Source organism: Carcharodon carcharias, chromosome 3, assembly GCF_017639515.1.
Source record: "Carcharodon carcharias isolate sCarCar2 chromosome 3, sCarCar2.pri, whole genome shotgun sequence".
NCBI classification, from domain to species: Eukaryota; Metazoa; Chordata; class Chondrichthyes; order Lamniformes; family Lamnidae; genus Carcharodon; species Carcharodon carcharias.
Window position 1 is genome coordinate 154,986,562 of NC_054469.1, and position 23,114 is coordinate 155,009,675.

At 41.5% G+C, this 23,114-nt stretch overlaps 1 protein-coding gene across 3 annotated transcripts in view; it reads left to right on the top strand.

Annotated features, from left to right (window-relative positions):
• The first annotated feature begins 7,995 nt into the window (after nt 1-7,995).
• The window catches only part of LOC121275839 (sodium bicarbonate cotransporter 3-like), a 242,370-nt gene continuing 227,251 nt past the window's right edge, over nt 7,996-23,114 (top strand). The window contains exon 1 of one of the 3 annotated variants that reach the window (XM_041183535.1): nt 7,996-8,158. In XM_041183535.1, coding sequence (XP_041039469.1) covers nt 8,114-8,158 — 45 coding nt within the window. In that variant the 5' untranslated portion in view covers nt 7,996-8,113. The remainder of the gene's footprint in view (nt 8,159-23,114) is intronic. The other 2 variants (XM_041183537.1, XM_041183539.1) reach the window with 2 other exon arrangements.

Consider the following 23,114-nt stretch of genomic DNA (forward strand, 5'->3'; position numbering starts at 1 on the left):
CTTTTGTTCAGGATAAGATAAAGAGGAAAACAGAATTCATTTATTATAATTACAGGATAAACTCTATTGCGTCAGATTGGATATCTAGTAGGACTAAAATTTTGATGAGATTGTATAAAACATTAGTATCATTCACATACCAATTATCATATAACTGTATAACCAAAATATTTCTGATAAGTTAAAAATTCAAAATTTAAACAGAGTTGTTAGTGATATCAAATGGATAGCTAATAAGTCAGGCCTTTAACATCTGATTTAATGGCTGGATAGTTGCTTTCTGTTGACTTCCAGACCATTTAGGTTAGGAAGCTAGTAAGAATTTCTTTCCCTGCTTTAGGACTTCTCTGGTCCCTATTTAATTTGGGGATATTTGGGGAATCTACTTCAGATTCTAGGGGCCTTCTAGAACCCGTTTAATTCTACTGGGCAGGCTTCGGCCTTGCTACCTTCGAGCAGCTCTTGTTTGAGGTCTATAGGTGCTATTTCATCCCTTTGGACCTCCAGTTTTCTTCTCTTCTGGAGATTTCTGCTGCTTGGTATTGACCTCTTTTCTTTCACTGACTAGCACCTGGCTGCCAGCCAAATTGTTCCCAACGAGGAAATCAATTCCGTTATTGGTAGCTTAGGGACAATTCCTACTGTAACAGGGTCTGAAACAAAGTCACACTTTAGGTGGACTTTATGTAGGGGTGCAAGCACAGACCCTCCTCCTACTCCACTGATCAGTCCAATGGCCTTCATGGAGGACTCAGGTTATAAGTTTAAGTTGCCCTCCAACATTAAGGACTGAGTGGCCCCTGTGTTCCGGAGCAGTACCATGGACTTGCTCGCATTTTTGGATGGGTAGGGGGACACTGTTCCTGAATGGACAAAACTCCAGCAACCCTCTGGGTGTTTGTCCAGCTCAGACACACATAAGGCCATGCCCTCCGAAGGTTAAGTTTATTTAGTGATAGGATCTGCCTGCTCTGCTGCACTACCCATTGGGGCATCCTTTGGGGGTCTGCTCATATGAAGCCCTACTAGGCCAACTGGCTTGCCTTGCAATCTTCAGCACTTGGGTTTGGAATGCCTATTTTGTTGCAATGAGAACACAATGGCCTCCGGAATTTTCCTTTTGGATGCAGTGGGGGCTTCTCACACCCTCTTTTGTGTTTTCTTTTCTGTGTGAGGGCCCTTTCCTATCGAGATCACCCTGCTTCTCTTTCCAATACTCATGAGTATACTTTGAAAAGAGTCTGCCTGAGTTTATAGGCTTATGGGTGAAGTCATAGCTGTCTGCTTTGACTGCTGCACCCCTGGCTGTGAGGATTCCTTGCACTACTGGATGTATTTGCAGGTTGAAGGATAGGCAATTCTTGAATTCCTCCAATTGTACTTGCTTACACAACCCTCATAGGTGTGTGGGATTTATAGGGATCTTGTCCATTGGTCAAAGGAGATTTGTTTCAGCCGTTCAAACTCAATGTACGTTTGGGCTGGCTTCTTATGAGCGTTCCAGAATTGCTGGTGGTATGCCTCTGGGACTAATTTGTAGGCACTGCGAATGGCAGCCTTAGTCTGCTCATAATTTGGGGGCACCTCAGAAGGCAGCACGGAATAGACCTCTTGGGCTCTCCCTAAGAGCTGCCCTTGAATTTAAAATATCCAGATCTCTGAGGGCCATTTTAGCTGTCCTGCTATTTTCTCAAAGCTGGTTAAAAAATGACTCCACATCACTCTCTTCAAATTTGGGAAGGAATCTCATGTACTTGAGGGCCTCAGAGAGTGGTTCTGGGTTAGGAGGATAGAGGATGCTGCTGGGTAGATAGAGATTATTTCTTGCGGTGGCTAGCTGTCTGCTCTCTCTCTTCCTTTGAGCTTTTAGCTCCATTTCCAATTTTTGGAACTGGCATTGTCTTTCCTGTTCTTGTTCCCTTGCTCTCTCTCCCATTTTTTGAGCTTCCCTCTCTCTCTTTTCCTCTATTTATATTCTAGCTCAATTTCAACTTTTCCGAAATTGGCTTGAGGAGGGGATTCAGAGTCATGATTGAGCTTATCATCTAACTGCTCTACTGGTGATGGCAGATCCAGACATTCTACCAACACCAGGATTAATTGGTTTCTTTTGATTTTGTTGGGCAATTTGAACTGTATCCCCCTAGCTACAGCTTTCAATTGATCTGTGCTATAGGCTGCCAAAGATTCCCGTTTAAATCCTCTTGCTGATCAAACATTTGGGCATCAAACATTGCCAGCTTCATAGTGTTAGGACAAGGAATTTGCAGTGGTAAATTACTTGTCTTAAAATTAGTTCCAGTCACTGAATTTTCCCTCTTTTGGCTTCCAATTGAATCTTATTTCTAATTTGTCTTGTCCCTTAACTTGGGCTTTGGTCAAATTCAAGTTGGATCAAATCCCGGATGTGAGCTCCCAATTTTTGTTACGGGCATGAGGAGGATGTTTTTGCTTCCAATCTCCATCCATCCATCATTTTCATGTGGTCCATCTCTGACACTTCCCTTCCCTTCCTTGACCTCTCTGTCTCAATCTCTGGTGATAGACTGACCACCAATATCCATTACAAGCCGACCAACTCCCACAGCTACCTCGACTACAGCTCCTCACACCCCGCTTCCTGTAAGGACTCCATCCCATTCTCTCAGTTCCTTCGCCTCCGTCGCATCTGTTCCGATGATGCTACCTTCAAAAACAGTTCCTCTGATATGTCCTCCTTCTTCCTTAACCGATGTTTTCCACCCACGGTCGTTGACAGGGCCCTCAACCGTGTCCGGCCCATCTCTCGCGCATCCGCCCTCATGCCTTCTCTTCCCTCCCAGAAACATGATAGGGTCCCCCTTGTCCTCACTTATCACCCCACCAGCCTCCGCATTCAAAGGATCATCCTCCGCCATTTCCACCAACTCCAGTATGATGCCACCACCAAACACATCTTCCCTTCACCCCCACTGTCGGCATTCTGTAGGGATCGTTCCCTCCGGGACACCCTGGTCCACTCCTCCATCACCCCCTACTCCTCAACGCCCATCTATGGCAACTCCCCATGCCCACGCAAAAGATGCAACACCTGCCCCTTCACTTCCTCTCTCCTCACCATCCAAGGGCCCAAACACTACTTTCAAGTGAAGCAGCATTTCACTTGCATTTCCCCCAACTTAGTCTACTGTATTCGTTGCTCCCAATGTGGTCTCCTCTACATTGGAGAGACCAAACGTAAACTGGGCGACCGCTTTGCAGAACGCCTGCGGTCTGTCCGCAAGAATGACCCAAACCTCCCTGTCGCTTGCCATTTTAACACTCCACCCTGCTCTCTTGCCCACATGTCTGTCCTTGGCCTGCTGCATTGTTCCAGTGAAGCCCAATGCAAACTGGAGGAACAGCACCTCATCTTCCGACTAGGCACTTTACAGCCTTCCGGACTGAATATTGAATTCAACAACTTTAGGTCTTGAGCTCCCTCCTCCATCCCCACCCCTTTTCTGTTTCTTTTCCAATAATTTATATAGATTTTTCTTTTCCCACCTATTTCCATTATTTTTAAATCTTTTATGCCCCCCCCACCCCCACTAGAGCTATACCTTGAGTGCCCTACCAACCATTCTTAATTAGCACATTTGTTTAGATAATATCACCAACTTCAACACCTGTGTTCTTTTGTTCTTTTGTCTGTGACATCTTTTGATGATCTGCTCCTATCACTGCTTGCTTGTCCCTACAACAACACCCCCTCCTCCACTTCTCTCTCCGCCGCGCAACCCCCCCCCCCCCCCATCCACCTTAAACCAGCTTATATTTCACCCCTCTCCTTGTAAAGAAAAATCAGTTTAATGGAAGGGTCATGAGGACTCGAAACATCAACTCTTTTCTTCTCCGCCGATGCTGCCAGACCTACTGAGTTTTTCCAGGTAATTCTGTTTTTGTATTAATTTAAACAGCCCTGATTTCTCCACTCACCACCTGTCCGTAAACATAAAGATGTTTTTTGATTTTTGATTTCCCCCTTTATAAGTGGTGGTGTGTTTCCCAACCTTTCAGTTTTGCAGTGGTCCAATCTTCTATTAATAACCCCACAGCAAATTCAAGACAGGTTAAAATAAGAGGGTTGGTTTAACTTTATATACACACAAAATGCGGGAAGGGGTTTCACAATGTCTGCCCCTGATTGCATTCATACAATAAAACATTGGGTAAGGGAAAGAAAGGGGTACAGGCCAAGTCCATGAGAAAAATAAGAGTTATGGTTTCACGAGTCCAGCGTCCAGAATCAAAACATCCTTCAGAGGTTAGCAGACTGAGACTGTTGCAGGGTGATCTGTCTTTTCAGAAATAAGGACTTCCATGATGGGAAAAGGCATGCAGAGATGAATTAGTCTTGAAGGCACATATACAGAAGTTCCAATGTTCCAGTAGTTTGCAGTGTAGATGAAGGCCAGGCACTTTGCCTGGGCAGAGCTCTTTCTGCTGCTACCTGTTAGATGGTAAAATGGTAGACTGACTGGGTTCAGTTCCACATAGCAATATTACAGGGTCCAGCACTTCTTCTCCTGGCTGTAGGACGAAGGATGTATTTTCTAAAACAAAAACAGAATTACCTGGAAAAACTCAGCAGGTCTGGCAGCATCGGCGGAGAAGAAAAGAGTTGACGTTTCGAGTCCTCATGACCCTTCGACAGAACTTGAGTTCGAGTCCAGGAAAGAGCTGAAATATAACAAGGCAACAGAGAAATCCGGAAATCTTGTCGCAGAGAGGAACAGAACTTCTTCAAGGAGGTAGGCATTTCTTGAAGAGCAGTGGCAGTCAATTAAACACAGAGAAAAAAACAAAAAAACTGCGGATGCTGGAAATCCAAAACAAAAACAGAATTACCTGGAAAAACTCAGCAGGTCTGGCAGCATCGGCGGAGAAGAAAAGAGTTGACGTTTCGAGTCCTCATGACCCTTCGACAGAACTTGAGTTCGAGTCCAGGAAAGAGCTGAAATATAACAAGGCAACAGAGAAATCCGGAAATCTTGTCGCAGAGAGGAACAGAACTTCTTCAAGGAGGTAGGCATTTCTTGAAGAGCAGTGGCAGTCAATTAAACACAGAGAAAAAAACAAAAAAACTGCGGATGCTGGAAATCCAAAACAAAAACAGAATTACCTGGAAAAACTCAGCAGGTCTGGCAGCATCGGCGGAGAAGAAAAGAGTTGACGTTTCGAGTCCTCATGACCCTTCGACAGAACTTGAGTTCGAGTCCAGGAAAGAGCTGAAATATAACAAGGCAACAGAGAAATCCGGAAATCTTGTCGCAGAGAGGAACAGAACTTCTTCAAGGAGGTAGGCATTTCTTGAAGAGCAGTGGCAGTCAATTAAACACAGAGAAAAAAACACTGCCACTGCTCTTCAAGAAATGCCTACCTCCTTGAAGAAGTTCTGTTCCTCTCTGCGACAAGATTTCCGGATTTCTCTGTTGCCTTGTTATATTTCAGCTCTTTCCTGGACTCGAACTCAAGTTCTGTCGAAGGGTCATGAGGACTCGAAATGTATTTTCTAACCTTCTGAAACCAGCAGGGACCTCATTATCTTTAAAGAGGTGCTAATGCACTCTGTGGCAGCCAACAATCAAATTCCAAAGAAATGCACCCACCACCTTTCTAAGGCAGTGATCCAGCCAATGGACACAGTATGTCCACAAAGGACAACAGGGAGCCTGGCTCCTCTATTAAACATCTCAAGATTTCAGACCTGGGAAAAGAATAAAGAAAAATAAATAAATCCCTCTGTACATGTCTTAAAGTAACTATTAATGCATATACAATGTTGAAATTTGAGCTTAAGAAGAACAAGAGGAGAAAGTTCAGGTAGCACTGACCAATTTATGATTGGTAATATGACGGGAACAGGAAAAAGACGGGAAAGAGAGAGGTTGTAAGTTAATCTGTTAATTGAGAAGCTTTTCCTTGTATCCCATCCAGAGTATGAGATATATGTCTGGAATGCTGCTTTATTTTAGTTTCCTTGTATCATTAATGATGTCACTAGATTCAAGCAATTATGAAAGAGGCCAGAGGATACAAGGAGTAAAAAGTGAGCAATAAAGTTTTTTTTTACATGAAACAACAGAAAATGCAGGTCAGGCAGTATCTGTATTGAGATCAGTCAAGTTAATGCTTCAAGTGTGAAAGCTTCATCAGAACTGGATGATAGGCAGGTAGAAAGGGAAGTGTGAAAAACTAGCAAACTGGAGCAGATTACATGGGCCTGGTAGAACGAAACAGCAAGTTAATATCAAAGCTGCAGCTAACCATATCTGTATAGTACTCCAACAAAGAGCGCCCACCTTAAGCATCATCCCCATCCGTTGTGTTGCCCTAGGAATTGTCAACAAACCCATCCCACATTGTCAGTATTTACTGCTAGAAATAAAATGGGAACTACAGTTAAGATTTTGAGTTATTAAAATCAATATTACAGCCAGAAGGCTTCAACGTGGTTGGAGGAAAGATTAAGTGCTATCTTCAAGCTTTCTTTGAGTTTTAATAAAATATTGTAGAAGACCAAAGACACAGAGGCTGAAGTTGGATGGAGAACTGAAGTGGCAAGTCACAGGGAGCTTGGAGTCACAGCTATAGGCAAAATGGTGAGTTTCAGCAAAGCTGTCACCTAATTGCAGATGAGATCATACCATGAGCAATGAATACAGAAATATAAGGTTGCAGGAAGGACAATGAACATTCTTTACTTATGAACAATAGTTGAAGCACCTAAACTATGTCAGGTAGTGTGGTGGTAAGCATCTGAACCCAAATATTTAGATAATGACGTGGAATAGATTAAAGTTACAGTGCCTATTTTGCATTTGAATATTTGAGTGCAATTGTGGTGAAATAATGTTGAATCATAAAATAATTTGACATTTTGCTATGTGCAATACGTCTATATTGTGAAAAGAAGCATTTTGTCTTTTGATGGATTATGCTCTTGATTTACCTTACTTATCATGGTACACACAGCTTTAAAATTACAGTAAATGGCCCAGTCAGGTTATAACATTCGTTAGAACTTGGCAGAGACGCAATATAGTTCAGAAAGGCCTTGAAATGTGAATACTTGTTTTTGTACAAGACACATTTGACGTGCTCTCTGAAATATCCTTGAGTAGATTAATCTGTTCCTCAACTGGGGCTCAAGCCATTCGATTTAAAACTCAAGTATATTGTGATTCTTTTAAGGTATATTTTCTTGACTGATACTTCGCTACTTCGCTGGCCCCAAGGAAATTCTAGGCCACTTTAAGTAAGATATTTGTACTAGGCAATACTTCAGAGTTAATTGAAAGGCTGCTGCGGCCATCGCACTTACCAAACAAATCGGCACTGAATGAGTTATGATCATTTTCATAGGCTGACTAGGGTGATGAGGAGGCATCACTAATATAATAATGTAAACGTAATGATTAATTAAGAGGTTATAATCTTAAATCATGTTATATTGTCCGCGTACATTAAACAATCTATTCATTGCTTTGGCCAGGATCCCTTAAAACACTGCTGATAACCATTGCAACATTCGTGGAAAGATGAGTTAATGTTCAAGACCCTTGGTCAGAATCCACGGAATATTACCGAGCCACCGATTTCAGGAAATTGTACAAAAAATGACAGATTTCACATGTTTAAAATAAGAACACAGTTAACCGAGTTCAAAAATATTCACGTGGTACTGGATTATCTAACAGGCAGAAGGAGCCACTCACACATCTCTCAGCAGCCGCCTCAAATCATCACCATTCGCCGGCATGACTGAAACACACCGTGAAGAATGATTGGCAAGTTTTCCTGTCAATCAGAGGAATCCGTAAATGATTGGTAACTTGGTACTTCAATCAAGGTAATGCATTCCATGATTGGTGAATCCACACCGTCAATCACAAAAAAGAGTGGGCGGTGTAGGATTATTCGCTCCTGAAGGGGGAATTGAGCAACTGGCTATTTCTACCATCAATCCGGAGGACTGGGCTGCTGATTGGACAATCGTCTTGTCAATCAGCATGACGATGGGTGCCGGTGACGGTGGAGCGAAGTGACATCAACGGCTCGGTCTAACCGACCGGAGCAGCGCGAGGTGATCATGGAGGAGGATCGGGGAGAGCAGATGAGACCTTTACTAACTATGGTGAGGCCGCTGGAACTAGAGGAGACCAGGCATTGGCTACAGCCGTTGGGGATGAGGATGGCCGTTTCCATGGTGCTTGGGCGGCAGTTTTGGAGTCGGTGGACCGTCTCCATCCCTGCGGGTTTGCTGGCATCCGTTCGGGAACGGCCGTTGTGATTGAAGTGGGTCCGGGCTCGGTTTGATGGCGGATGGCCTGGACAGACTCAACGCCCCTTTGTCTGTGACACTGAGAGCGATTACAGCCCACCGGCGCCTTTCCGCTCTCAGTTCCGTTTTCAGCTCGAGTAGGGTCGATGCCGACCCCGCCGTTCGGGGCCCTACTCTGCGGAGCTCCCTTGTCTCTCGCTCCTGCTACCGGGCTGTTTGAATTTAAATACAGCTTGTTCCCCAGTTGGTGCATTTCCAGCCGAAACGGAGGCAGCGGACTGTTCAGTGAGGCTGGCTCTCGGGGTTGCATAGAAGGCCCCCTAATGTCATTGTCCTGCCCTCCGATTGTTCCGTGTGTGTGCGCCCGCTCCCAGCCACCTGCATTCATCCTTTTAGACAGAAGGTGATGGGGAGTCGGCAGCCCCCTCTCGGGCATTAGCTCATAAGTTCATCGAATTAAAAACGTCGTTTTCGATCCGTTATTTTTGTAACCGCTCGAGAGGACTGTTGAGCTGGCCAATTGCTTTTCTCCTTTTTAGTTCCGATGTGTAGGATAGATGGTATAGTTCCAGCCTGTCTGTGCCCAGGGTCAGATAGGCCAGATTGATTTGCTGTTGGAGGTGATGCTGAGTTGGTCCTTATTGAGCTGATGAGAGAGGGGGGGGGGGGGGGGGGGGGGGGTGTGGATGTGTGGGTGGGGTGGTCACTGAACCAATGCATAACATGTGCCTAAAGTCTGCCTCTCCATGTTTTAAATTGCATTTCTCAAGCCAGTTACACCCAAGAATTTCGATCAAAGTCTGGTTATATGAATTTCGAAACTTTGGAGATACTGCCAATATCTTTCTGATTTTTGCACTATAGTACCAAACTACAGTAATCAGCACGTGCTGTCGCACCAAGCTTAACTTTGGCATTTGGATCCTTTAGAAATGCTGAATTTCTGCTGTAATTTTCTTATTTTCAGACTTGTTAAATTTACACAGTTTATCCAAAGTTCTGTTTTATCAATGACTACTTCTACTCATCATGCAGTTTATTGTGTTTTGCTCACTCTGGTTACTTGCACTTAAGTACTCATTACTCAAAATTTTAGTGGATTAGCTGAGGCATTAAAATTTGAAATATTCCATAAAGGGATTTTCTTTATCAAAAGCAGCTTTGTTTCTGTGCAACCACCACCTTTTTCTTGCCTTGCTCTTAGCCCTTCTATATCAAGATCTTGACATTTCCCCCTCCCAACATCAAGTGGAAGTCCCACATCTTCACTTCTGACAATGTCGGCAAGAAACTCTGGTTCACCTTTTATGCCTTTACTTTTCATCATGGTAACAAATCTATTTTGAAGCAAGTAATTGCAAGATTCACAAATGGCAAGTTCTGCTTTCTGTTCTGTGCTCCTGGATAGGATGCAAGAAAAGGATTTGAATGCATTTACTGTTTCCATGCACTTGCCTCCATTCGATTCTTTCTTCCCAACCATTTTTGGTGCTATTTTCTTACTTTTCAGAATTTTTCTCTTGCTATTAAGTTGCTCAGGCCCAAGCTTGGGAATTCCTTCCCTGCATCACTTTGCCTCTCCAACTTGCTTTTCTCCTTCAAGGCATTCCTTAAGATCTACCTCTTTGATCAAGCTTTTGGTCATCTTGTCTAATGTCTCCTTATGCACCTTGGTGTCATACTTTGTTTTATAATGCTCTTGTGAATTGTCTTGGAATGTTTCATTAGTTTAAGGGTGCTGTATAAATATTGTTGTTCCCCCTAAGCTTCGAATACATTGTCTTGTATGCTCTTCCCACATTCTTGTTTTATTGAAATCACCTCATGCTTCTTCCCAAGAACCTTAAAACTGTAAAATTCAGTGCTTCCCTTCAGTATTTTAAAATTGGCATCACCTAATTATGCCTTATGCAGATTTACTTAATTTCTTTTCTCCTATAATGACTTAATTAGGTTAGTGCTTCTGGGCCTTTTTCAGCACTGGACTGAGGTTGAGTGGCTGGATGCTGACCTTCGAAAAGAAGGGATTTTTTGAGTATGTCTCCTGTGCCCTTACTCCAAATGTAGGTGCTTCTATAATCTCTCAGATGCATCCTAAACAACATTACACTAAGTATGCTTGTGTAGAGTGCCAGTGGTGCATTTTAGGAATTTTTGCCTTCTATTGGTTAAGTCTTTTCACTTGGCTTTTTAGTTCACATATTTTCTTCAAGTACCTGAAATGTGACAGACTTCCAGAGGGAAGATTTTTGCTGGCAGGATTTTCAAAAACAACTGTAGGAATGAATGTAATGACTGTTGTAGTGAATTAATGTTTATTGTGTTAGAAACCTTACTGCTTGTACTGTGTCCACAAGTTACTGACAAAACCAAGATAAAACTTTTTTTTGAAGTTTATTTGCTGTTTGAACTGTAGTCTTAAACTTGTGTATTGTGATGCTGAGATATTCTGTATGAATGAATTGAGAACCTATATTTTATTTGGCCTAGTTTTTTTAATTGTGTAGTCTTTTCTAACCCAGCATTTAATCAAAGATTTGCTTGTCACCATGAGCTCCAGTCTTTGAAAACAAATTAAACCTATGTGTGTTGTGGGCAGTATCTGTGAGCTGCACTGAGTCTATGACCTACAGTTTGATTGTTCTTTGATCTTTGTTTTGAGTACAGTTTTATTTTTTGAGACAGATATTTGCCCAGCAATAATTGGGCAATGATGAGGTGGTAACTTACGTAATTATTATCTCTGCAGTGTTGGGTAGAGCACAGTGAATTGAGCTTGATCAGATCTAACAATATGGCATTATGGCTATCTCGGTGGCAAGTTAGGCCAATTTCTATTTTTTTTTACCAATTTGTGTCTCTTTGGGCAATTATCTATTATGCATCATTGGAGAATTTTTTTTCATGTTGGTATATTATTATATATTCCAAAAGCTTAAAATGGTTTTACAACCTTTGGGATCCAGTTGGGTTTGAATTTGCACAACATTAATGTAACTGTTGATGTGGTGAATTAGATCATGCAGTGGTTTTTAAAATCTTTTGCCGTATAACTATTTAGAATCAACTTGAAGATAAATAAAACTTTCATTTCAGCTCTGATCTTATCAGAGTGCCTTGGGTTGTTCAGTTATTTTACCATAATTACAGAAGGGCAGCATACAACAATTAAGTCTAGTTTACGTAAGGAGAAAAGATAAGAAGATAAAATATTTCAAGTATTCAGTTCATGGGTGTCTTTTTGTTTTTAGTGAAATGCTTGTACAAGTAGTATGGGGAATTTATAATTTACCAGTGCAAATTGCATTCTTGGATAACATTAAGGAGCAAGAAAATGCTTGCTAAGATGATTACTCATAGTTTGTAGTTTTAAGCTGTAGTTCAATTGGCAGCACTCTTGCTTCACTCAGAAGGTTGTGAATTTAATTTCCACTTCAGGATGTGAGCACAAAACTCTCCATTGATATTGCAGTGCAGTACTGAGGGACTGCTACACTTCGGTTGCTGTCTTTCAGATGAGACGTTAATCTGAGGTCCTGTATATCCTCCCAGGTGGATGTAAAAGATCCCATGGCACTTATTCAAAGTCAGTTATCCCTTGAGTTCAGGTCACTATTTTATCTTTCAATCAGCATTATGTAAACAGATTATCTGATCATTATCTCTTTGCAGTTTGTGGAAATTTGCTGTGCTCAAATCCACTTCCAATGTTACAACAGTGACTACATTTCAGAAAAGTACTTCATTGGCTGTAAAGCGCTTAGGGATATCAGGTGGTCATGAAAGATGTGATGTAATTGCAAGTCCTTTTTACTCGAACAAGCAATTCCATTCTATTTCCTGAGGATCCTGAAAAACTCCTTTACGTTGCACAATGAGTTCCACAACACTGAGAAGATGCATGGTTGTTTGGAAGGCACAATTTACTTTTTAGCTCTCATACTTTCCCCATTAGGTGGGCAAGGTATGTGTTAGCCAAGTAAAAATACATTTTAACTTTATAGCTGATGCATGATGTATTTACCATAAGTGTTTGATGCAAATATTTTGTGCTGAAAATTGAAAGGCAAGCTATTTCTTTAGTACTAGAATTATTCACTTTAATATGCACAGATTTACATAATGATTTTATGCAGTGCTGCTTGTGCACCATCAGGTGGTGATGCATGTTGTTGAATACTTACTGACATCTTGACCTAAAACATGGAAGCAAGGGAGAAACCAAGCCGCTCTTTGACTTTAAAAATAAGTCAGTAGAGTCAGAGCAGAGATGTATGAACTGCATAAAGCTAGGTTTTACACACACTTGTTACATTGTGGCTGGTTTGTTGGGTATCTTCGCCAATGAACACAAGACTTCAATTCAGCAGAAAGAGAAGCTAGAATTGGCATAGAAACCAGCAAAGTTATTTACAATAAAAATCAAAACATGTTACTGACAGATACTTAACATTGATACAATTATTGTTAAACTGAGAGCATCATTGAGAATTTGCAAGCACGATGAAGAGGATCATTAGTTACCCTCAACCATTTGGCAACATGAATGGCGTTGTCACAATGTGATGTAACAATCAGGAGCAATCTCGGGAATTTGTGGTGGAAAGTGGCTTATAGAACAATTTTAAATGCTCCTTTCTATGTGGAAATCAACATGAATAGATAATCTGTCAATGATGGCCAGCTGATATAATTACCTGTGCGATTAATCAGGACATTGAATTATAAATGCCCTTGGGCTATTTAGTCAGAGCTGTGCTGTTTTATTATGTAAAGCTAATTTTGCTGCTTTTAAGGCTGTTAAGATTCTGAAATGTATAGGCTAATTCTGACCTATTGAAAGGTCTGAACAATGGAATATTAATTGGCAAATCAAGCTCATTCTGCCCTGTCAGTCCATCTTAGTAGCATTCTGAAAAATATCATGCTCATTTCATGCCCCAGTGTAAAGCAACCATCGCTCTTTCTCAAAGAAAAGTATCTTTTTATATATTGAATATATTTTTGATGAATTCTCCTTTGGTTTCTTTTAATTTGAGCAATTCATTTCTTTTGTGCAGCAGATATCATACCATAGGGTTAAAAGTAGGGGAAATTCAAAACTTATTAGTTAGAAACAAAAAAAATAGAAGCAGGAGTAGGTCATTCGGCTTTTCGAGGCTGTTCCGCCATTCAGTATGATCATGGCTGATCCTGTATCTCAACGCCATGCTCCCACACTCTCCCCATACCTCTTGATGCCTTTAGAGCCTAGAAATCAATCTGTTTCCTTCTTAAATATATTTAGTGACTTGGCCCCAACAGCCCTCTGTGGTAGCGAATTCCATAAGTTCACCACCCTCTGAATGAAGAATTTCTTCTCATCTCAGTCCCAAATGGCCTACCCCATATCCTGAGATTGTGACCCCCTTGTTCTAGACACCCCCTTGTTCTAGACACCCCCAGCCAGAGGAAACATCACCCCTGCATCCAGTCTGCCCAGCCTTGTCAGAATTCTAAACTCCATTGAATACAGGCCTAGTCCACCCAATCTCTCCTTATATGATAATCCTGCCATCCCAGGAATCAGTCTGCTGAACCTTCGCTGCACTCCCTCTATGGCAAGTATATCCTTTCTTAGATAAGGAGACCAAAACTGCACACAATACTCCAAATGTGGTCTCACCAAGACTCTCTACAGCTGCAATAAGGCATCCTTTAAATAGCTGAAGAATTATTTAGTTCCTAGCAAAAGCTATACATTCCATTCCTCCTCCTCCTCCTCTACTCTAAAGTGTATGAGAAGTGGAAAGCTTTCAGGATACATATTGCTTTATTTAGATATGTGCAAACTGTTATGATCAGCATTTTAAATATAATGTGAAAGTAAAAATTAATGGTTTGAAAAATTGAGAATGGTATAGAGTCATATTTAAAATATTTTCAATAAATACCCAGGTCAGGCAACATCTGCAGAGATGGGAACATAGTTAATGTTTTAGGGTTGATGACCTTTCATGAAATATCTCAGGACTGATATTTCTTGGTGTGTGTTTTATAGTAATTTTGCTGCTAACCATATCTGTCTGACATGTGGTAGTAGACTAGCTGGGTTACATGTAGCTGGATTACATTTACCTGCTGGATTTACATTTGCATTCTGAAGGGGCTTGATAGGGTAGACACTGAGCGATTGTTTCCATTGGTCAGGCAACCTAAAACACTGGGGCATAAACTCAGGAAAAGAGACCAATCATTTAGGACTGAGATGAGGAGAAATTACTTCACTCAGGGCCGTGAATCTTTGGAATCCTCTCTCCTAGAGGGTTGTAGATGATCCATCAATTAATACATTTAATGGTGGGATAGACAGATTTTTGGCGCCTCAGGGAATTAAGGGATATGGGAAGCCGGCAGTAGAGTTGAAGCCCAAGATCAGCCATGATCGTATTGAATAGCGGAGCAGGTTAAACATACCAGATGATCTACTCCTATTTATTGTGTTCTTGAGTAACTTAAATTAATTTTCAGAGAGCTGAAGGTAGCATATGACTTTTTTGTTCACCCCACCCCCCCCACTCTACTGTAGACTAATTGAATTCTATCCATTAGAAATCTCCTTGTGTTCCCTGTATCCTCTGTGTTCTTGCTAGTGCATTCTGAGGCAACCCCTTGATAATTGAATAAGATTGTTTCTTAGCATAAAAAAAGGCTTTAAGATCAGCCACATCTTTGGTTAAACATTTAGATGGCATTGTTAAACCAATCCTAGAGACATATTTTACCACAAAACTGACATTTGAAAGATAACACAGATGATTGTGTAGGTACAGCAGACTGACTTCTGTCTACTATTCTCTTTGGCAATCCTAGCTTGTTCAAACTTGTCAATTCCCCGAATGCACAAGAACTGCTGCTGTTTGGGGTCTTTAATCATTTCCTCCCATTTATTATCAATATCACATCTCTTCACATTGGATTTCAGACTATCTTTATTTTTTTTCTGGCTACCAATATTTAGCCAGTGCTCATTTCTGATTAAAGTAATTGATTTGGAAGACTGGAGTCATTTATTTCGCTTACGTGACCAGACCAGCGATGTTGGACCACAATAGCCATACCTTCAAATGTTTTTTTTTCCTGAGATGACAAGCATATAGGCTTTATGATCATTTCTACAAATTTAAAAGATTTTGTGTAATGTTATGACCAGGTGAGGAAGCGTAAACTGGCTTCCCTATATTCAGCCTCCTCTGATGGTCGCAACAAAGGTTTTTAATTTTCTTTACCCCCTGGATGCCTTTTTCAAATCCAAATGTATTTTTTTACTATCTATACAGTGAATAAGGAGCCAATCATGAGGTTTTCTTGAGTCAAAGAAACAGCAAGTTTATTAGCCACTAAACCCGAGTGAAAAAAATAATAAAAATCGCAACGTGTCACACATACAGGTATCAGAAGTAAGGAAAGTTAGAGTCCGAATAAAAGTTAAAAGAATATATGTTAGAAGTTCTTTGCTTGTCTTTGACACACAGATTGTTGAACATTGCAGCTGTTTTAGGTTAGCTGATTCCTTTAAAATCCCAGAGTTGAATTGAAGTCCATGTAACTGCATTTGCTGGAGACAGTTTCCTTTCTTTTAATCCATGATCCATCTTCCAGAAATAGATGAGTTTCTCCTGAGGCCCATTTCAATGGAATTCACTATTTCTGGAGTGATTTTTAGACTGTAGAGATAGGGCTTTACTTTAACTTGAGAGAGGGAGATTCCTTCTTGTTTCATTAGCAGCTTCTCCAGGTTTCTCTGCTTCTGTTTGGCAAACCCAAATCTTAAATGCTCTGCTTGAGGATCAGCCATGGAGTACATGCAATCTCTGTTTGTTCCAAAGGAATTTGATTACTATTTCTGCTGTAGTCAGTGTTGTAGAACAAGTAATCACATTTTGATATTTCATCTCAGAAACTTTTGACACATTTCAAGATAGTAGAAACCAACTGGAGATGGTGCTTTTTCATCCCCCATAGGGGGTTTGAGTGTCTTTTGGTTGTATATCCTGGCTGACTAGCAGTTCCCCATTGACTTGATAAACTCTCGGTTTCTGCTGGAAAGGTCAGCTCTGAAAGATGTAAATGACATGTCCATTCCTTTCAATAGTCCTTTTTGTTTTGAAGTAGACCTTGGCATCCCCAGGTGTAACATTCCATGAGCGATCATGTCAGGGCATGTCTGCAGTACAATCCATATAGTAACTTAGTGGTCAACTTACATTCCAGACATCAGGTGACTCGTGACAGCCATCTTTAGTCAGTGACCTTTTGTCTTTTCAAAAAATATCCTTTTTAAACAGGTCTGTAGGTTTTTGGTTAGCTGGCGAAGTTATCAGTTGATATCATTCAGTGGCAGTTTCCCCTGGTCGTGACAACATGAACATCGGCATAAGTGCTCAAGTTGAGAGAATGACACATTTGTAATCCAGAACTTCATAAGTGCATCATGTCCTTTTACATTGAAGACACAGGACCTTTGGCTGAAAGCTGGTGAAGCATTTCTGATGCAGTGCTGAATCTTTATGATGTTTGCAGTGGCCATGTCTTGAACAATATATTTGATTTTTTGGTGTGATTAACAGCTGCATAGAGTAACATATTCACATTTGATAGCATCATTGTTCCGTTCTGATTTTTCAGATGCTTTGGGGTGGCTGGCACTGCAAAATTTTCCTGGGAGTTAATACCTCCAGGCCATATGGATTTGTCCATAAGAAATAGGAAAGGAAATGGCCTGGGCAGGCCACCCAGTCGAGATGAGTTAACTGCGAATAGTTAAGAGAAATGTGAGATTTTGAATTATCCCAAGTTAGACTGAATAAAAATAATGTATGTGGTCAAAATGGGGAATATTTCTTAAATTGTACCCAGGACAGGTGCCGTGCTCAGTATATTTCTAGTCCCATGAGGGAGAAAATATTACTTGATTTTAGTTCTGGGAAATGAAAGGCAAATGATGGTGAGTGTAGAGAATCATTGGGAAATAGTGACCATGACTTAGTTGGGTTCAATATAAGAATGGAAGAAGATAATTAAGAATCAAAAATAAATATGCTGAACTGGAAAAAGACAAAGTTCACCAATTAATAGGGGATCTGCCCAATTTAACAAGATGCATAAGTTAGCAAACTAATAAATCATTGTAAAGCTACAAATTATTTGAATAGCATAGATAATAAATTCCACAAGGTGGAAAGAGGGTGCATAATTTTCGGTGGGTAGAGATTATCGTTATCTGTTCTGTTTAGTTTTAGAGATATAGTGAGGAATATAGAAAGTGTAATGAGGTGGTTAAAATGGGAAACTGACTAAAATGATTTTTTTAAATACACTAATCAATACCAAAGAAAACAATAACAAAAATAGCTGGAAAAACTCAACAGGTCTGACAGCATCTGCAGAGAGGAATACAGTTAACGTTTCGAGTATGTATGGCTCTTCATCAAAACTAAGGAAATATAGAAATGAGGTAAAATATAAGTTGGTTGAGGGGGTTGGGACTGGTAGAGTTGGATAGAGGGCCAGTGATAGGTGGAGGCAAAGAAGAGATTGTCAAAGATGTCATAGACAAAAGGACAAAGGGGTATTGATGGTGGTGATATTAGCTAAGGAATGTGCTAATGGTGACATTAAGGATAGAAAGCAGGGCAAGCAAGGTACAGATAGCCCTGGTGGGGGTGGGGTGGGGGGAAGGGATTGAAATAGGCTAAAAGATGAGATAAAGCAATGGATGGAAATAAATTTAAAAATAATGGAAATGGGTGGGAAAAGAAAAATATATTTTAAAAAATTATGAATTATTGGAAAAAGGGGGATTGGAAAGGGGGTGGGGGTGGAGGAGAGAGTTCATGATCTGAAGTTATTGAACTCAATGTTAAGTCCGGAAGGCTGTAATGTGCCTAGTCGGAAGATGAGGTGCTGTTCCTCCAGTTTGCTTCACTGGAACATTGCAGCAGGCCAAGGACAGACATGTGGGCATGAGAGCAGGATGGTGTGCTCAGGATTGAGAAATGTGATCAGTGTACTCTTGGAGTACATGCAACTTCATGCAATCGTAGAATAGTTACAGCACAGGAGGCCATTCAGCCAATTGAATCCATGCCAGCTCTCCAAGAGCAATTTAACTCGTCCCATTCCCCTGCCCTAAAAACATGTCCCATGTAATATTTTACTTTTGGGTTCTTATCCAACTCCCTTTTGAAAACCATGATTGAATCTGCCTCCACTAGTGTATTCCAGATTGTAGGCACCTGCTGCATAAAAGAAAACAAGTTTTTCCTCATGTTGCTTTTGGTTGTCTTACCAATCACTTTAGCCTAACCAGTCATTAATTTAATGTCAAAAGGAATCCATAAATATTCTGTAGGCATATTAATAGTGAAAGGGCTGTCAGAGGAGCAGTGGGGCTGATTAGGATAACGACGGTGGAGGCAGACAGCATGACTGAGGTACAAAGCAAGTACTTTGCATCAATGTTTATCAAAGAAGAGGACTTTTCCAAAGCAATGGTAAATAATGAGGTTGCTAGGATACTGGATGCGATAGGAATAGATGAACAGGAGGTATTGGAAAAGCTAGTGATACATAAAGTGGATAAATCACCCTGTCTGCAGGGTTTAAATAGTGTAAATAAAGAGAAACGGTTGTTAGTGGCTGAAGGGTTGATAAACAGAAGGCACAGATTTAACATAAAACAGAAACAAAAATACCTGGAAAAACTCAGCAGGTCTGGCAGCTTCAGCAGAGAGGAGTACAGTTGACGTTTCGAATCCTCATGACCCTTCAACAGAACTAAGTAAAAATAGGAGAGGCGTGAAATATAAACTGGTTTAAGGGGTGGGGGGAAAAGAGGGTGGGGAGGGTGGTTGTTGGGACGAGCAAGCAGTGATAGGAGGAGATAACCAAAAGATGTCACAGATAAAAGAACAAAAAGGTGTTGAAGGTGGTGATATTATCTAAAAGAATGTGCTAATTAAGAGTGGATAGCAGGACAAGCAAGGGAGTTTAAGATCTAAAATTGTTGAACTCAATATTCAGTCCGGAAGGGTGTAAAGTGCCTAGTCGGAAGATGAGGTGCTGTTCCTTCAGTTTGCATTGAACTTCACTGGAACAATGCAGCAAGCTAAGATCAGACATGTGGGCAAGAGAGTAGGGTGGAGTGTTAAAATGGCAAACAACAGGGAGGTCTGGGTGATGACTGCAGACAGACCGAAGGTGTTCAGCAAAGCGGTCATAGCTCTAGTGGGGGTGGGGTGAAATAAGACTAAAAGGGCATAAAAGGTATAGATAAAATGATCGGTGCTGCTTCATGCTCTCGTCGGGACCTGGAAAAACTTATTAATTTTGCTTCCAATCTCCACCCCTCCATCATTTTCACATGATCCATCTCTGACACTTCCCTTCCCTTCCTTGACCTCTCTGTCTCAATTTCTGGAGATAGACTGTCCACCAATAATCATTACAAGCCTACTGACTCCCACAGCTACCGCGACTACAGCTCCTCACACCCCGCTTCCTGTAAGGACTCCATCCTATTCTCTCAGTTCCTTTGCCTCCGTCGCATCTGTTCTGATGACGCCACTTTCAAAAACAGTTCCTCTGACATGTCTTCCTTAACCGAGGTTTTCCACCCACGGTGATTGACAGGACCCTCAACCATGTCCGGCCCATCTCCCGCGCATCTGCCCTCACACATTCTTCTCCCTCCCAGAACCATGATAGGGTCCCCCTTGTCCTCACTTATCACCCCACCAGCCTCCGCATTCAAAGGATCATCCTCCGCCATTTCCACCAACTCCAACATGATGCCACCACCAACACATCTTCCCTTCACCACCACCCCCCCGGCGGCATTCTGTATGGATTGTTCCCTCTGTGACACCCTGGTCCACTCCTTCATCATCCCCTACTCCTCAACCCCTTCCTACGGCACCTCCCCATTCGAATGCAAGATATGCAACACCTGTCCCTTCACTTCCTCTCTCCTCACCATCCAAGGGCCCAAACGCTCCTTTCAAGTGAAGCAGCATTTCACTTACACTTCCTTCAACTTAGTCTGTTGCATTCGTTGCTCCCAATGCAGTTTCTTCTACATTGGAGAGACCAAACGCAGACTGGGTGACCGCTTTGCTGAACACCTTCGGTCTGTCTGCAGTCATCACCCAGACCTCCCTGTTGTTTGCCATTTTAACACTCCACCCTACTCTCTTGCCCACATGTCTGATCTTAGCTTGCTGCATTGTTCCAGTGAAGTTCAATGCAAACTGAAGGAACAGCACCTCATCTTCCGACTAGGCACTTTACACCCTTCCGGACTGAATATTGAGTTCAACAATTTTAGATCTTAAACTCCCTCCTCCATCCCCACCCCCTTTCCGTTTCTTCCCCCTCCTTTTTGATTTTTCCAATAATTTTCTAGATTTTTCTTTCTCCACCTATTTCCATTATTTTTAAATGTATTCCACCGATCACTTATCTATACCTCTTATGCCCTTTTTAGTCTTATTTCACCCCACCCCCACTAGAGCTATCCTTACCTTGCTTGTCCTGCTATCCACTCTTAATTAGCACATTCTTTTAGATAACATCACCACCTTCAACACCTCTTTGTTCTTTTGTGTGTGACAGCTTTTGGTTATCTCTTCCTATCACTGCTTGCTTGTCCCAACAACCCCCCCCCCCCCCCCCCCCCCCCCCCCCCCCCCGCCCTTAAACCAGCTTATATTTCACCCCTCTCTTATTTTTACTCAGTTCTGTTGAAGTGTCATGAGGACTCGAAACGTCAACCGTACTCTTCTCCACCAATGCTACCAGACCTGCTGAGTTTTTCCAGGTATTTTTGTTTCTGTTTTTGTTTTGGATTTCCAGCATCCGCAGTTTTTTGTTTTTATCACAGATTTAACATAAATTGGAGACGACATTAGGAAAACCATTTTTATACAACAACTGGTTAGGATTTGGAATGCACTCCTGAAATGGTGGTGAATACAGATTCAACAGTAGCCTTCAAAGGGTCGTTGAATGAATACTTGAAGAGAAAAAATTGCAGCACTTATGGGGAAGAGCCAGGAAACCGGACTAACTGTATTGCTTTGCAGAAAGGCCAGCATAGACTCATTGGGTTGAATGGCCACCTCCTGTGCTGCCCAATTCTATGATTCCATGCTGACTAATTTCCTATGTGAATTTTTACGTAACTGATTGGAAGCTGTTGGCTATACTGTGAGCTTGATGCTTCAGTTATATGTTCAAAATGTGAAGAAAAACTGCAGGGTTTTATTAATTGAATATTGCTGAAAGAGAGACCTGTTGCTGAAGTTTTTCATCATGCACGCATCAGAACAAATGGAAGAATGCCAAATTTCAAATGATACCAGCAATTTATACTACAGGAGAAAAGGGAGCTGATTGTGGCAAATCGACTTTGGCTGAGATGTTGCTGTGGAGAAGGCAATGGGGATCTATAGGCTTCCTAAGCTCTTAGGTAATTCAAAAAAAGCACAAGGCTTAAACATATTCCTTTTTGGAGAGGACAGGTCCCTATGTATGAATGTTTGTTACTTCTAGCAAACATAAATGAGCCACATTATGAGGTCAACTGATTATCTTAAATTAGTTGTTAGTGTAGCTATTATGGACTTGGGATTGTTCATCGAGTGCTGCCCAATCCCGGAATCACATCTAAAAACAGACTTTTTGGCTGGGATTTTCTGGCTCTGTCGCGGGTAGGACTGCCACAGGTGAGGCGGTGCCCCTGTCAGAGGTCCATTGACTTGTGGCGGGACCGGAAGATCTTGGCAGCGGCCTGGTGAGAAAAATTCCACCCTTTGGGATTTTTGTAAGCATGGGCTGGTTGAGTATGGTCTGTATTCTGCCTGTTATAAACAACTGAAATAACATGCTGTTTGGCTGATTGAATCAATGGTTGGGATGTATTGCCTATATACCTGGCATCACACCGGCATTGAAATTCATGACTGGCCTCGTTCCACTTTCCTGTCTGCCCCCTATAACCCTCGACTCCCTTATTGATCAAAAATGTAATGCAGCCTTGAATATATTCAGTGAACTAGCTTCTAAGCTCTCTTGGGAGAATTCCACAGACTAAGAACTGTCTAAGAGAGAGAACCTGTTCTCATCTCGCTCTTAAATGGGAAATGCCTAATTTTTAAACTGTCTCCCCTAGTTCTAGACTTGCCCACAAGGGGAAACATCCTCTAGGCATTCATCCTGTCAAGCCCCCCTCAGGACCTTGTATATTTCATTAACTGACCTCCCATGTTTTTAAACTCCAGTGCGTACAGTCGCAATCTACTCAACCTTTCCTTATAAGATTACCCCTTCATTCTAGGAATCAGTTGAGTTACCTAAATGCCAGCATTCCATTTGCCTTTCTGATCACTTGCTGTACCTGCATACTAACTTTTGTGATTCTTGTACCAGCACATCCAGATTCCTCTGTACCTTGGAGTTCTGTAATCTCTTTCCATTTAAATAATATACTGCTTTCTGTTCTTTCTACTAAAGTGGACAAGTTCACATTTTCCCACATTCTACTCCCATCTGTCAAATTTTTTCCACTTACTTAACCTATCTAAATCCCTTTTTTAGACTTTTTTTAATGTCCTCTTGATGACAAGTTACTTTCCTACCTATCTTTGTGTCTTTGCCAAATTTGGCCACTATTCATTTGGCCCCTTCATTCAAGTCATTGATATAGATTGTAAATAGTACATGAAAATAGGTTTGAGTAGGAAGTTCCAGTTTAAGAAGCTGCTACGAG